General features: G+C 39.6%; 1 protein-coding gene across 3 annotated transcripts in view; it reads left to right on the top strand.

The window, feature by feature from the left end:
* The window catches only part of POLR3E (RNA polymerase III subunit E), an 892,447-nt gene extending 875,527 nt beyond the window's left edge, over window positions 1-16,920 (top strand). For all 3 annotated transcript variants that reach the window (XM_044089628.1, XM_044089629.1, XM_044089630.1), the window contains one exon: window positions 12,055-16,920. In XM_044089628.1, the coding sequence (XP_043945563.1) occupies window positions 12,055-12,111 (57 nt within the window). In that variant the 3' untranslated portion in view covers window positions 12,112-16,920. The remainder of the gene's footprint in view (window positions 1-12,054) is intronic.
* The last annotated feature ends 273 nt before the right edge of the window (window positions 16,921-17,193 follow it).

Raw genomic sequence — 17,193 nt, 5'->3', positions numbered from 1 at the left:
ACTGACAAGGGAGGCGGATTACACTGGTATGGATTTATATTTTACCTAAAGCTGTTATAATGTAGCTTAAGAAAATTTAGGGAGAAATAATCAGCTTACAGCAAGGAATATTACTTGTAGGTGGATACAGGAATTTGATTTGAAACAGTAAATATGTGTCTGGGGGGCCAGAAGAGAAAATATAACAGAGGATAGATTTTTGAAGATGTGAATTCTATACTAGGAGTTTGGATTGAATTTACATATTCCCCAAGATTCAAAAACTGGGCTAGGCTAGACAGAGTTTACATTCACAGGAACGTGCATTTATTGACCGTCTTGATACATACCCAATAACTATTTCAGATCATGTGCCAATAACTAAAATAAAAACACAAGATAATGGAATAGAAATGAGACACTGGCACTTTCCTACCTATTTGTTGAAAAGAGAGGAATTTAAGGAATGGTTAGTGGAAATTATTCAGTAGCTATTAGAGGAGCTAGAAATTTCTTCTGAAAATATAGCTAGGGAGTGGGATAAACTTAGTTTAGTTTATAACTAGGGTGGAAATGAAAGAGAGATATGGTTAAGAATTAAAAATAATTATTTAGAGGGATTGACAAATGTTAAAGTATTGCAAAATAGGAGGAATCTCACAGAACAAGAAGAGGAGCAACTGCAGAATGCTAAACAAAGTAAAGGGTTACCTGTGTAATGTGCATGAGTTTAGAAAGATTGATGTTAAAAAGGTTTTTGATTATAACTCTAGAGCACAAAAACTTTTAGCACAATGACTTGAGCAATAGAAAGTAGAAGGAGCTGTCACCAAGCTTATGGAGCTTATAACAAGATCCTGTAAAAATATTACAAATATTTCAGAAATTCTATGAAAGTCTGTATGTTATGTCTTTCGGCTTTTCCCGGTTAGGGGTCGCCACAGCGGAACTCCGGTCCGCTAATGATTGGCAGTAGATTTTTACGTGCCAAGTTGCCAGCCCTGACGCACAACCTTCAATGAAGGTACACCCATTCACGCATGTCTCCAGACAGAAGACGCTCTAACTGAGAATTGAATGGGACAACGTCTTACTGTTAGGCGACAGCGCTACCGCAGCACCACCACCGCAGTTGAAAGTCTGTATAAAGCAGAAAAATATGGAAGCCAAGGAAAGGTAGTCCAGACATGAAAAATGTCATCATTGTAATTTTTGCCATCTTTTATTAACTGATGTTAAAGTATGTATCGGTTGCTTTAGTATATACTTGAAGGGAAGATATACTTGCAAATCAAGGCTGCTTGTTTATTTAGTGATTTGTCTTTCATGTAATTCTGTTTTATGTAGGACATACTACTAGGGAGTTGTATAAGAGAATGTATGAGCATAGACATGCTGTACTAACCAAAGATGAAAGAAATACACTTGGGGAAACATTATAATGTTAGTATGTGTAAAGTGGATTTTAAATTCTTATTGCTTGATGAAATTAAACATTTTGAAAGTATGTTTAATGCTGAGGATGAGCTAAGGTGGCTAGAGTGTTCCTGGCAAGTAAGGTTGGATGCCTGCCCCACCCACCTGGTCTTAATGATAGGGAAGATTTTGTTGCCTTCCTTAAAAGGAAAGGATGAAAGCATTAATTTGTAGGTCATGTAATAGTATTTAAATGTGTGTAAGAGCATTATACAGTCTGATGAAGTCTTTTATGTTACAAGACAAAAGCGTTTACTGTTTAATGTTTACGAATACATTTTTCACTTGATTCTCTTTCCAGTTTTTTTACTTTATTTTGTTAAGTTAGATTTATTGTTTTTGTGGTGATTTGACAGAGTAAGCCTGGGACTTTGAGCAGGGCAATAGAAGCATTTGCATTCCCTGATAAAATTGTAAGCTTGATTAGGAGGATATATGAGGGATTGGTGGCAAAAATTAAAATGGGTGGGTTCATTTCTGATAATTTCTGCTTGAGCAGAGGAACCAGGCAAGGGGTGTCCTCTTTCCCCTTTATTTGCATTATATTTAGAACCATTGGCAAAGAAAATAAGGGACTCGGAAATTCATGGATATAATTGGTATGATAGTTAAGAAAAGCTGGCTCTATTTGGAGATATTATTTTATACCTGATAAAACCCGAAAATGACATTACAGTTTTGTGGAACATTTTGAGACAGTTTCAAATCTGCTCAGTATACAAAATTAATGAAGCTAAAACAAAAGTATTAGCAGTGAATTATGTATCCCCACACACATTTTTTTCAGCAATATCTATATTTATGGGGACATTATAAAATGAAGTTGTTTTGATTTGAGGTCATGCTAGCTGTGTGCCAGGGGGAGAAGGGCAGTGCATGTGTAACATATGCCAGCATAGATGGAGTTTTATAAAGATTTGTCATTTGAATTTCAAACTGATTTGTAGAGATATTTGTAAAGTAGATTGTGTTAAAAATGTATCAACAGTGGGTCCTGCTGGACAGAAAAGAAATATTCATGTATGCCAGACTGTATTGTTGTAACTGCTGAAATGTGTATATTTTAACAGAGGATGCTGGAAAGGAAGGGGTTAAGCTCAGCCCAGCTAACCTTAAGAAAAATAGCCTGAAAATAAATGACTTGGTTTAGGCCATATAGATTTTTATCTCACAAGTCTGTATGCAGCCAAAGGCACATGGTCTGTGAAGAGCCTGGGCTGGGATTCTGCTCTATTGTCCTTAGGGTGAAGTAATTGCTACCCTCATTTGCCAGAGAATGTCTTGTTAGTTTCTGCAGGAAGGGTGGAAGTGTTGGAATTGTTTTGCAGGTTCCAGATGTTGTAATAAACCTTAGCTAAAGTTGTGTGTGTGCATTGTGACACATCAGTGCCAGATCATTGCTCTCTTTCTAGTGAGAGGTTAGTGTGGGGACCACAGAGTCAGGTGACCAGATGTGATGTCATTCTATAGCCAGCACTGAAATTCTATTTGAATACTAGTGAGAGATGTGAGGAGTGTACTCTGTTTTTAGACCTGACAAGATATTCCTCCACTTTTCATCTTGTCTTGCTTTAGTAAGTAATTAGGGAACAGTAATTCTTCAGGCAGTTAAAAAATATATATTGTGAGATTAGCTACATGTTTTTTTTTTTCCTGTATCTGTTAGGCTTTCCATCTGTGTTGATGTTTCCTGTGATTGAAACTCTGGTGTTTATTATAAATAGATATCCAGTATTTTCATGTTTTTTTATTAATTATTAAATATATCTAAACCTTTCATTATGGTTGGTCTTTTAGAAAATCTTTAATCTTTGAGAGTACTTGCATTTATTTAGTGGTGCTGTGGCTCCATGTTCCTAAAAGTCTTGCTACTTGGTTAAACACTACCAATTGTGTAAGTATCAATCTTACTAAGTGTAATTGGGTACCCTGGTAAGAGCCTTAAAATAGCTAGCTTCTGGTGGCAACAAATTTACCTTATAGTCTGGGTGGAGGTGGCAGAGTGGGTAAGCTGTGCCAGGCTTTCCCAGGTGTGTGTGTGTGTGTGTGTGTGTGTGTGTATGTGAAAATCAAATCTCAGAGACCGTATGTGACAGCTACTTTGAACAGGAACACTGAGAGCACCTATTTCACAGAGAGGGTGGTGGTGGACTTGGAGCATCTAGCGAAGGACTCGGCTCTGTAGTGGTCACAGGGGAGTCTTATTTGGAGCCTGGAGAGAAAGCCCAGTCCCAGGACTGGAGTGTGTGTTCTCTGTATGCTCTTAAGGGAAACTATTTGGTGCGGGGAGGGCTACATCTGAAAATAGTGTGTGTCTATTTTTCTCATAGTGAGCCGTTCCCCTGTGGTGAGGATTGATGCTCCTTGATCACTGGCTCAAAGAAGGGATGTCACAGAAGTGTTTAGGAGTATGGATTAAAAATGATTCCGGTATGGCCGCTAAAGATATGTGGGAAGACACTAAACAAATGATAATACAAGAAATGAGAATTTGGAAGCTCTGTTATATGGATATAGATAGTAAGACACAAGCAGTTAAAATGTTTTTAATCCCTTTAATCTTGTATACAGGTCAGGCATATTTTTATCAACCAGAGGAGATGTTGTGGATAGCAATTATTAAAAAGCTGAAGGATTTTATCTGGGAGGAGAAGATGGCAAGAGTTAAGTAGGATAAGTTGATTATTCCAAAAGAACAAGGCAGACTGAGATTTCCCGATTTGTAGGGGTTATTTCAGAGCTACACAGTTAAGGCTGCTGTATGTAGCACATGCAGAAACCAATCATTCAAAGTGGAAGGTGATGGGGGATGTGGGGCTCAAGAAACAAGGAGAGACTGAGATTTTGGGTGCAGAGCTTTTAAGGAGAATAACAATCATACAGAATATTATATTCATAAAGTAGCAGAAAGTATTCTAAGAACTAAGCCAACATGGGAATGGAAAAAGGAGATTCTGACAACAGGGATGACTGTAATTAGGGATACATACAATAGGCAGGGGGGGGGAGCTAGAATTTATTGGAGAGATCTGGTAAAGGAACCAAGGTATTGGGAACAAATAAGTAGAGAGAGAGAGAGAGAGGTAATAAAATGGGAAGATGCCAATAATTTATTTGGACTGCGGGTTATAAAGATTGCCTTTCCTATCAAGGATTGATAGTATAGGCAAAGAGAAATAAGTAGGGGGGGGGGGTTCCTAAACAAAAGACCAGCACTGGTAGAGTTTTTAGTAAAATCTAGAATAGAAGCTGCTGGTAAAAAAGAAATAATTAGTAGAGTATATGAACTATTGCATAACTTTAAGAATAAATCAGAGGAGGTTAGAAGGGATTGGGAAGAGAGATTGGATAAGCAATTCCCAAAAATAATGGGGGGATACACATTTGTCTCCAAAATATGCAATATAATAGAAGATTTAATATTTTTGCTTGGAAATGTTTACGTCTACATAGATATTTTAATACTCCAAGTAGACTCCAGAGAATTTTTCCTCAGGTAGACAGCAAATGTTGGAGGTGTAATGGGGAAGGAAGAGGTAATTGGGAACATATTTTCTGGGAGTGTAATGAATTTGCAGACTACTGTATCAGAGATATTGGGGGAGAAAATTGGTATAACCAAGAAATGATTTTTCTGAGCTGTGATACAGAGTCAGAGTTGCCTAGACATGGGTAAGGCCTTGCTGAGTCTAATTATGGTGGCTGCCAAAAATGCAGGTACTAGTAGCAGTGAGTTTAGTAACAGAGAAAAAAACAACTGGAATTGGGATTTTTAGAAAAGGGTAGGAGAAAATTATACAAGAAAAAATGTGAATTGTGGCAACACTACATACAGGGGAGAAATGAGGTTATAAAGAAGGCAGGATTTGAGAGAGCTATGTAATGTTTGACCAACAGTGATTGGGTAGTTTATAAGTGATGTATAATGTTTGCAACTAAATTTGTCAGTATGGTTTGTAATGTTGCTTGCAACTAAGATTGTCCATATTGTTTGTTTTCATTTATATAAATGTGTGATTGCTTATGTCATAAGTGATAATTTACTAAAGATGTTTCTAGTTTTAAAAATATTTAAATGGGCCTATATGAAGCTGGAGCAGATGTTGTTTTTCCAAACCCAGGTTCATTTTTGATCATTTATTATGTAGGTATTTAGCACAATGCATGAAAGTTCTGGAAAGGGTGATTGATAAACAGATATGCAGAGCAGATACGCAGAGTAGTAGAATGTAAGATGTGAGATGAGCAGTTTGGATTCAGATCAGGATGCAGCACAATTGACCTGATGTTTGCATTGAGACAGATACTTGAGGAGAAAGTCCAACTGGGCATTCCTAGACTTGGAAAAAACATATGACAAGGTCCCAAGAAAGCTGATCTGGGCAGTACTATGGTGGTTTGAAGTCCCAGAAACATTGGTAGAATTAGTGCAGGCTGTGTACAAGGACCAAGTAACTCAAGTCCGAACAGTGTTTGGCCTCACAGAGGGGTTCCCAGTGGGTGTGGTGTATATCAGGGTTCCTCTGAGCCCACTGCTATTCATACTGGTGATGGACTACATTAGCAAACAGGTTGGAGGGGATGGATCAACAAAGCTGCTGTATGCAGATGATGTAGCAGTATAGGCAGACTCTGAGCTAGAACTTCAGCAAAGGATAGGAGAATGGAATGCAAATCTTAAGGCACATGGGATGAAGCTAAGCACAGCAAGACAGTGGTAATGGCAGAAAATTGGGGAAATCAGAAGAAGCTGAGAATAGAGATAGAAGGGAAGATGGTGGAACAGGTAAACAGCTTCAGGTATCTGGGAGGAGTAGTTGAGGAGAAGGGGTAGTCTGAATGAAGAGGTCAAAGCTAGAATCAGAGGGGCTGCAGCCAACTGCCATAGAGTATCAGATGTAGTCTATGACAGATGAATGCCAAGAAAGCTGAACAATAAGGTACAAGACAGTGCGACCAGTACTATATGGTACAGAAGCCTGGGCAGTAAAGGCAGAACAGTTGAAGAAGCTAGAGGTGATTGAAATGAAGTGCCTGAGAAAGGTGATAGGATGCACACCGTGGGACAGATGAAATAAGGACATAAACAGAAGCCAAAGTAGCTCCAATTCCAGAAAAGATCAAAGAGAACAGATTATGGTGATTTGGGCACATGTAGAAAAGCAGAAGACAATCCGGTGAGGAAGATTTGGGACAGACAGGAAGAAGGTAAGAAGCGAGGATGTCCAGCAAAGAGGTGTATGGATTGTATGAAAGAAGATCTGCGACAGTCAGGGCATGAGTGTTGAAGGCAGCAGTGTGGCACTGAATCGAGAGTTGGCGACAGTTAACACGATACCCCGACCCCATATAGAAAAATGGGAAAAGGGAGGCTGCTGCTGCTGATGATTTACCAAATTTGTGTTTGATGGTTTGTTCTCCCAAATTTTTTAATCATTTTTTTCTGTCTTTCCCATTAAGCCTGGAGACATATAGTCCTGTTTCTTTATATTTCTTGTTTTCATTCTTGCCTCTTGGAATTTGCATTTTAAATCTTCCTTGACATTGAAAGCTAGCCACTTCACCTTTCCTGTTTTGGTGTTTGAAGTTCTGTAACCTGCTAGCTCCATGTTTCAGCCTCTGCTATTGTTTACTGTTGTAGTTCCTTTATCCATACTAGCCTCCATTACTAATATAGCTGACTGAACATTTCTCCCTGAAATTCTTACATTATTTGCAACTACCATAAAACTTCCCTTTTTCCTCCACCTTTTTTGTAACATGTTTGTTTTCTTTTTAATTCTAATTTCCCAGTGATTTTAAAGCATTCAACCCTACCTAGTTGTCCCACTTGTTCCTTTGAAAGGCAAAAGTTGTTATGGTACATTCATTATTTCTAGGGCAAGATATACAGGTGGTGCTGTCTTCCTGTGCTGGGAACTGGAGTTTCATTTTTGACTTGCCTGTTCTCCTTTGGTGCATGTATCATCCCAGGGAATGATTTTTTGCTGAGTGTGCACAAGCACACATTTTCAACTTCTTTGAGAAATATCCTCATCTAGCACCCTGTCCCCTTGAAGGCATGCGAGTGTCAGACTCCACTATCCCCCCCCCCCCAGGAGTTTTACCACAGAGTCCTAATTTTGGACATGTACCCACTTATCCCTCCCCAAAACAAAAGCGGGAAGGTTCCACAAGGTCATTACTGTCTTTTCTTTAGTAGCCCTTGTTGTTAATTTAACCTGGATTATCTGGTTGTAGTTAAGGTTTTATCCCACAACACCAATGGAAATGTTAATGTCTTTTTTTTTTAATTCCATACCCATGTCCCTAGCATTACCTTTTTCTATTTATCATTTTCTGTGTACTTCCTGCTTGTGCATTGCAAAATATTAATTTAAACATATTGTAATGTTAAACACACATCTCTTTGTTTCTTTTTAGCTCACTCAGTCTCCTTACTTCCATTAAGATGTTCTGTTGACCATTCACTGTTCTGTAACCTGCATCTCCTCAACCTTAACTTAGTTGTAACCACTTTATTATTTTCTAAACCAGATGACCTGAGTTTCATGGTGTAAGCAAGCTGGATAATATGACAGACTCAACAGTCTCTTGCTCATCTTACAGTATCCCCAGGCAAGCTGAGAGATATCATCTCTCTCTCTGTGTGCCCTGGGTCTGCCCTTGGGCCTTTTCCCCAGGGGGTTGTGCATAGTACACCTCCCGTAGGAAGCACCCAAAGATCATTCTGATATGGTGCCTAAACCAAAACAACTGTCTGCTTTCAACACACAGGTTTACTGGCTATAGTCTAAGGTCTGTCTGAATTGTCAGTGTCATGACTCTGTCACAAAGAGTGATCCCAACTAAGCCTGCAAGGGACCCTCAGTCCTAACACTTGTATTCAGTGTCTTCTCATCCTTTTGGTCACTGTCTAGAAATTATAACCATAGGGTTATCCTGTGACTTTGTTACTTGCTGTCACAGTTTGGTGTGGAGCTTGCAGGACTGCTGCTGCTGCATCAGTCCAGTTGTCAGTGTCATGGTTTCCTCCAGCCTGCCTTGTGAACAAAATGCCAAGATTTTTAAACTCCACTTGAGATCCCCCCCCCCCCCCCCCCGAGGGCTATGACCTCTGATTTTGCAGTACTGTGTTTCTTGTTAAGGCTGAGTGACCATCATCTGCAAACAATAAAAGTGCAACTCTCATGTCTCTCTACTGGATACTGTCCAGACCTTGGCTGTATCTTGATATTTTGTCCAAGAAAATTACTAACAAGAAGGGGGGACAAGACACGCCCTTTGCGTGAAGTTATCTGGCCATTGTAAATATATTTGACTGAACAGAGAGCATAGGCACAATTGTCACTCCTTCTGTACAGACACCAAAACCTTTGCTGAAGTGGCCTTTGGGACTCTGTACTGATGTAGTAATTCCCTCTACATATTATGTGGTGCAGTCTTACACCTTCTCCAAGTCCACAAAGCATGTATAAATAGTGTTTATGAACTCCCTTGATCCTTTCAGTATCTGTGCAAAGGCAAAACATTGGTCCAGTGTTCCAGGTCTTCGATGGAATCCATATTACTACTTCTGAAAAATCTCTGTGTCAGCACCCTAGCATACACTTTTCCAAGGAGGCTGAGTGTGATCTGATTTCCCTGTAATTGGAATTCACCCTTTTGTCCCATTTTGAAAATAGGTCCCACCCGCAGTTTGCCATGCACCATTGAAAATTCGTGTCAGCAGCAGTACTGTAATTGTCTTTCACCTTGTGCATTTCTGAATAGATATTTGGTCCTGCATCCTTTCCATAGTGTTAACTGTTTAATCACCATAGTGGCATCATGTACAGCGGGCGGCCACGGTGGTGCAGTGGTTAGCATTGCCGCCTCACAGCAAGAGGTTCTCCGGTTCGATCCTCGGCTGGGGTGCCTTCTGTGCGGAGTCTGCATGTCCTCCCTGTGGTCGCGTGGGTTTCCTCCGGGTGCTCCGGTTTCCTCCCACATCCCAAAGACATGCTGCAGGTGGATTGGACACTACATTGGCCCTAGGTGTGCGTGTGAGTGTGCCTTCTGTGGACCTTCTCTGTGAGTCACTGTCTGGATTGCTGGAACCTCTTTGAGACCATTCAAAAATCATTCTGTATGAAATTCCTCTTGCACCCAGACCTTCATGTCACTGCCAAAAGCTGTTACCTTCTTGGTGTCTTAGTACATATTTAGCATTGCTTGAAAGGACCCTCTGTTTAACAAGACAGCTTCCTGCTCAACTGGTGCACGCAGCAAATTATAGGGTTACTGCCATAGTAAGTACAAGACCACCTTTTTAGCACAAATGCTTGCAGCTTTTCAAGCTTTTAATTTTTTGAGAGGTGTCAATTTAGACTGCACATATCTGACCTCCATAAATATATGAGGAGGCTTGCCATCTTTCACTAGGGCTGAAACTGGATCAGAGCCACACCCCTCACACCTCTCCCATACTCTGCCCATCTCCTCACCCACTTTCCACCATTTTTGTGATGATATAGACATGTTAGGGGCAGAAGGAATGTCCTCTTTTCCTGGTTTGCCTCACAATCATGCTGGATTTTTTAAATAAAAGCATAGCGCATCTGCTGATTTAACAAACTCCACTAACCTGTTTGTTTTTCTGAAACAGAATACCAGAGTTTGTAGTGTTTTCCAGACTACAGGACAATCGGTTTGATTTCTGGGTAGCCCGTAAAAAAAAAAAAAAAAAAAAAATATGGAGTAGTTGGCAACCTTATATATGTGAGAAGCTGTTTTGAAGGTGAGAATTCACACCACAGAAGCACAAGTTAAGAATTTGCAGGACACGCTTGCGGTACATTTGTGTTTTTTGATTTGTCCTGCCATCAATCCAACTGTGATGCACCTCATCACCACATAGTTTTTTAATTGACTGCTGAATATCTTTCTTGACCTGAGTGTCCAGAAGATGTGGTGTTGGGTGTGGGGACAGGAATAGAAAGTTGATTATTTTAGTTTGGCTTAAGGTGCTCTGGTACCAAGTGCACTTATCTCTGTATTTAGATGTTGCTGATAATTGGTGATCAGCACAAAAAGCAGTAAGTAGTTTGACAGACATTTCTTCCAGTTTCAGTCCCCTCTGGGTGTTTGCTATTTTCCACCTGAATACGGAAGTCTCCTTATGAAGCTACAAAATCCTTTGATTGTACCTTTGTCAGGCAGCACATCCATGATTGCAAAGAAGGCTAAATGTTGTGAATAGATGTTAGGTGTATATGCATAGACATGCACTGGATTCCATAATTCTGACCTAAAGGTCTACTTACTGAAGGTTTTCTAATCATTTCATAGATATTTTTATTAAATATAGCATAGGGAAAGTATTGCATGCCCTTGCATGTGCAAGTGGGCACCTAACTACCAAGAGGTGGGTTTTGGGTAATATAAGTGAAAATTCTGATGATTGCTTAGATGATATGCTCCCCTTGCCTCACTGTGGAAAAATGTTCATTGCTAGAGGCATTGTGTTTGGCAGGTTAAAAAAAATTACCAAAAAAGGGAAAGAAGTTCCTGACCATAGCAATGTCCGTTAACAAAACACCTGTTTCTAACCCTAGAAATAGCCTGTTTTGATCCCACAGACGTCTGTGTATTCAGTGTCAAGGAATTCGTCACCCCACAACAGATGCACAGTGAAGGGACGCTTGATTTTTATTTTACTGCGTTTCTTGCTCAGCTACACGTGGTATCTGCAGTACAAAGCTTGACATGGCTTCAGAAGAGTGTTGATAAACAGGTAAAACATTAGTAAATGTTGCCACCAGCGGGAGCCCAAGCAACTTGATTTTGAAGCAGTGTTGGTCCTGTAATCATCTCCTTGTACTTGGCTTTGACAAGAAGCAAGTGAGGAATCCCGCCTTCACAGACATCCTACATTCTTCCCCACTAGGCGGCTAAAGGGGGAACTTGTACTTAATAGACATTTGTCTACTTTATAGGAGAAAAAAGAGGGGAAGAGGAGTTTCTTCATTTTTAGGAAAGCTGGCAGGAAACCCCTAGTGTTGTCTGGAAGAGTCTCTCTCTCTTCTTGTGATGGTCTAATGCATACGTGTTTTTTTTTTTTTTTCTTTTTTTTTTTTTGTGTGTGTGTATGGAAAAAGGTGATGTATTTCTGTAGATACAATTGAATGTATTTTCAGCAAATGTTCAGTTTAACAGTTTAATTTCCTGAGAGATAAAAAAGGATAAAGTGAAATGAGAGCACTGCAGTCGTACAGGACCTAGCTCCTAAGTACAAGTTTGAATTGCCCCCCACCAACACCATACTAAATTCATGATGGTACTTAAATGTTGCAGCATGAAATTTCATTAAAGATAAGTCTGCATATAGGAAGTAAGGCTTACTTTGGATGTGAGATGACATAAAGAAAATGACAAGCAATCAAAAAACAATGAAAGCTGCAGTGAACTTTTTTAGGGCAGGGCAGGTAGCTGCATGTTTGTGGAGGTGAAATGGAATTCTCAGCTGAAAGATGAAAACCTGCTTTTTTTATACCTGATTAGATAAGCTTGTTTGCATTCTGACTTGCTTTGCATTTCCTTATCTTTTGTTTTGCTTAGGACTGCTGTGTGACCTATGGCGGAATGTGGTACCTTAAAGGAACAATGCGCTCTTGACATTTGCAAGCTGGCAATCTGCATTACTTCAGATGTTTACTGAGCAAAGGAGAAAAAACACACACAAACGGCAAATACTTTTGCTGTCGCTTCCAGAAGACAGGAAGAGAGAAAACCAAGGAAAATTTCTGATGGACTATCAGACAGCTCTTTTCTGAGTTTGTACCTTCCTTTATAGAATACTGTTTACATATCCGGAAGTTTAAAGTGACCTGGGAAAGGACAGAAATGCCTCTGGTTGCAATCAAGTGCATTTTTATTTTTGTTTCCATAAATGAGTTAAATTGTCGTGTTCATTTCCAGTCATCAGTTATGATATTCTTCAGCTGAAGATCAATAGATATTCGCCCAAACCATCAGTTAAACCTGGATGTTAATTTTTACAATGAATTAGCTGTTGGGAATTAAGTTTGTTTTATTTAATAATTTACCCTGTGAAGGAACTGCTGCTTTGGGTGCAGATCTACAAAATACCACTTGAACATCTCCATGTGTTCTAATCAGTTCTTTTCAGTAATGTTGTAAGAAGATTATTGGAACATGTGGATGCAAGGAAAGGGTGGTGCAGTATGCACAGATCTACATTATAAGGAGGAATGAGTCTTTTATTTCAATGAAGTACTGTATGCTTGAGTTTTAGGTCACAGCATGCCTGATGGGGGACAGTTACTCATGTAAATTTATTTAGTCTAATTTATCTCTATATATAATAATTTGCTTTAATTTGTGTATACTGCTGTATAAAAATCATTCCATCCTAGCTGCAGCTACTAGCTGTAAACCTTGTATCTCTTTACTTGGTTAATCTGTGGCATACTGTATGAGACATGAATCCAGACTTAGTGAAGTCAGCCCTTGGGTTGAGCAAATTTTCTTGCTCTTTTTTACCGTTGCAGTCAATTTGGAAATTAAATCATGTTGCGAGACTCCGGTCACACAAGTATCAGCATTTCAACACAGTGTACAGCTTTCCAGGCCTTCTTCCCTGAAGTCACCTCCTTCTTCAAGTCAGTCAGATTCAGTGTTAAACCTGTGATGGCTTTGTTAAAGTGGCAATGTCATAGCTATAGTAATTTCCATTTGTGATTTTTAGTTTAGTCCCACATGAAAAAAGAAAGCAATTAACTGTGTTCATAAAGCAGATACTCCCATGAACTTTACAAATGAACAAGTTTAAAAATATTTTAATTGTAAGGGAGTCCTTATTCTTTAAAACACTTAATTTATTCTGAAGTCAGATTAACTGAAATGAAGCTCTGCATTGGAATACTGATGTTAGTAGTAACTCTCTTAACATATTTTTGTTTGTGTGTGTGCATGTCAGCTGTCGATGGTACATCATAAAACACTTTTTATGCTATCTCCAAGGCACTGTCTCTGTTCTGCTGCTGTTTTGATCTGCAGTAAGGACGCTGAGAGAAGAAACCAGTGCATTGCAAGTTTCAGCAGCTTTTGTTTGCTTTCTATTAGCAGTTTGAGAACGATAACTGCTTGCTCCTGACTGCTGTGTTCCAGAATGTTTTGCAACACGGGTCAGTAAAGGGGACATAGATGGGGCCAAAGTGAGAGATGTGCGCCTCCCACCTGCTCAGCTTACAAAACCTGTGAAAAGTGGTTCTTAATCTAGGTCTTGCAGAAACAGCCAGCAGTCATCCAGGTCCATGTGACCATGCCTTGAGCTGGGAGATCCAAGTACTTGCTGACTTGCTCTCCCACCAGTTACCAAAATCCTTCCAGTCACCCAGTTGCTGGGACCACTTGTCCATATTTTCCAATGAACGAGTCCCTTTTTCATGAGGAAATTAACTTTTGGGATGTCCAGTTGCAAGAGCAAAAGTTGCATAATGAGGAGGAGGGGGCAAATGTACTTGCCCTATTATGCAACAGCTCATAATCTGGCATCCACTGAATGAGTGAGAAGCAATGCTATTAGGGTGCATTCTTTATGCTTCCATGTTGGCCCCATTTTCTGTTCATCTGCTTGTACCATTTTCTCCAGCAGGGTCTCATGGTACCAAACCTCCCCATAAGAAAAGATGGTACGCTCCTACTAATTGGTCTTTCCTCCATTCCCCTAAAATCAACCATGCAACACCTGGGCTGCTAGTCAGAACTAGTTTGCTAGGTAGCCTCAGCCCTGTCTTGTAAAGAGATTAGCCCCTGACTACAACCCAGATGATTTGAGTTTGATATGGGGTTGGGAGGGTGGCCTAATGGTTAAGGTGTTTGCCTTATAAACACAAGGTGCAGGGTTTGAGTCTCACAAGGGATAATTGGCTAGGCCTTAAAATGGCTTGCAAGAGCAGTTAGCCTAGTACTAATCTATGAACCTATAAATCTATGAACTGTGGTTCTGGAAAGGTCAGTGCAGGGGAGGATAAGGGAGAGCAGCCTTTTGTTAGCTTATCCATTCCTTGTGTGAGGGAAGCAATTGGACCTGCATCAGCACTTATCCCAGCAAGAGTGATGAGAAACTGCAGGTAGCGGCTCTTGGATCAGAGTGGCTCACTAGCGAAGTAGGCATTGCCAGCATGACTGAGGGCATATGGGATCCTCTTAAAGTAGCAGTGCTAAGTAGTACCACTGACTATATTTAGGAGGGGGAGTTTTACATAGATCCCCAACCCCATGCGAGTGACAACCTGTCCTACATGCCAGACTTTCCTTTTTGTAAAGAACATATGGGCTAATTGGCTGTCACTGGAGTTAAGGAACAAGTGGGTGATAGGTCTCACACTGGGGTGTGGGAATTAATGGCTCAGCTCTCACTTTGCTACAAAAGAGTTGAAAGGGTATGAGAGGAAGAGGTCTTGAAGACATTTTAGCAGGGAACGAAGTAAATTGTTTTCCAACTGTGTAGGTGTTGTGTCCCTTCATTTTATTGGGCCAACTTAAGTGAGATGTTTGGTAGAGGTTGAATAAAGGTTAAGAACTGTGTTCTACATTACATTTTTTCATTAAAAGGTAAAAAAAAAAAAAGTGGCAGTCACAATGAAGAGTAAACCGTATCTGCATAGCTTTTCCAAGAAAAAATGTGTTCTGAATGTTTCTTTTATGTCTGTTCATTATTGTATTTTACTTACTAAAACATGTCTTTTTATGTACATTACAGCTTTAATTTGTGTAATTGTGCACTTTTTTAAATGGGGGGGGGGTTCTGCAGAACAAGAATTTATAGCAGCCTGTTACCTGTCTGAGTAGCACTGCCTTTGAGCGGTATTATAATCAGGAAATTAAAATAATTGCTGATAAAAAAGATTATCAGAATGCTACCCTGGGACTGACTCATCACATCAGATTTTCCTCTTCAGCAGCAGTTGGGACAACTTTCAGTGTGTACTGTAATTTTCATTTTATGAAGATGCCTGCTTTTTTCCCTTTCTGCAGCCAAGCATCTCTTCATATAATTATTTCATTGGAGTTGTATTTAGATTATATGTTTACTTGTGTTTTTAAAGGACAGTTCCATCCAAAAGCTGCATTTTTATCAGTGTTTTCCTTCTGCCTCTATTATTGTGCTGCATTCTTCCTGTAGCAGTTTCTGCAGTTTCTCTCCACACCATTTTGGCTTTTTTTTTTTTTGTGAAACCTTGAGCTATTTTCTCCTTGTATTTTCTTTCATCATCTGTGAAATCATGTAGGCACTTGCTTTATGAAAAAAGTAGGTCACTGATTCTAACTGCAGTCAATGCAGGTGGTAAAAAGATCATGTAAAAAAGTCAAAATGCCCAGTGACAGGATCCCCAGATAAATTAATACCTTAAACTTCTTTTAAAGGACGCCCATGAAATATTTGCATATGACCCCTTTAGGGCATTCATATGTTCCATCTCTTAAGTCTTCTGACTGTCCACTCACTGACATTTTGCTTTTTTAATGATGCATACATATTGCTACAGAGTCTGCAAACGTCTTAAACCTAGGTAATGCTTGACTGTAGTCAGCTTTGTGTGTGTGTGTTATCGATTACAGATGACCAGCTTCACACCTTAGCTGGAAGTTTTGTGGCTAGCTGGAAGTTTTGTGGCATGGAGCTGCAGTTCTGTGCTTGAATAAAGTTTTTTTTCTGCCCTTTATCCCATTCCTGGGAGTGCTGCCTACTAGCAATGTAACATTCTGTTTTCCTTTGTTTGCATTTTTCCCCATTGCTCCATTGTATCTGCACACAGTTTAAGCTTTCTCTGAAATGTTTTGTTTCTTCTAGCTTTTGTCATACCATTTGTCAAAGTGTATAGGCTTTCTCTGACTCAGACATGAGTAGGAGAGGCACCTGCTAAGGCATTTGCTACTTTAGTCACAAATTCTAACTACAGAGACAGTTTTAAAACAATCATTTGTGTGTGACACTAGATTAGATAAAGGCTGGCATTTCAGTTGTCCGTGATTACCATCTTCACACCTTTAGAAAAAAATGTGGGTTGAAATTACAATTATGTAGCTGCACAAAAGCACTAAGCTTTAAAGCTACTTTTCAGACCAACGTTCAAGTGAACGTTACATATGAAATGCAGTCAACAAAATGAGAGGAAGTACGTTTCAAAAAAGAAACTGATGCACTTAAGTGTTCCGAATGGTAGGAAGTCACAGTATTCTCATTGTGAGTCATTGGAGAGAGAGAACCACAATTCATTGTCGTACCATAACCTTGCAGTGGGAAGACAGAAGTCTTGAATGTAACATGAAATCGTGTCAGCATGGCAGCCATTATTAGACCATTATGGGGTATAATAAGTTTGAAAATAAATGAGTGGTACAGAGTAATAGGTACTACAAAAATATCAAGATATGTTAATAAAAAGTTTATTTTCAGTTTCTGGGTGTGGTTCTTTAATCGACACGTTCCTTGGAGGTATTGTAGCACCACCTGTTTCTAGCACTTTTGTATATGGGCTGCACAAAAGTGGCCAGAAATGCCAGAGTACTTCAGCAGCTTTTCCCAGTCAAAGAGCCTTCAGGCTGGCTCACTGCCAGAGGGGTGAGAATATGAAATTCTCTGAGGTCCGTGAAACAGTACTTATGTTCTCCAGGATATATGTACAACTTTAGAGTATTTTGAGAATGAAAAGACCAGGAATAAACCAA

This window comes from Protopterus annectens, chromosome 12.part0, assembly GCF_019279795.1.
Source record: "Protopterus annectens isolate FY-2018-M chromosome 12.part0, PAN1.0, whole genome shotgun sequence".
Lineage (NCBI taxonomy): Eukaryota > Metazoa > Chordata > Ceratodontiformes > Protopteridae > Protopterus > Protopterus annectens.
This window is presented reverse-complemented; position numbering and strand designations above follow the sequence as displayed.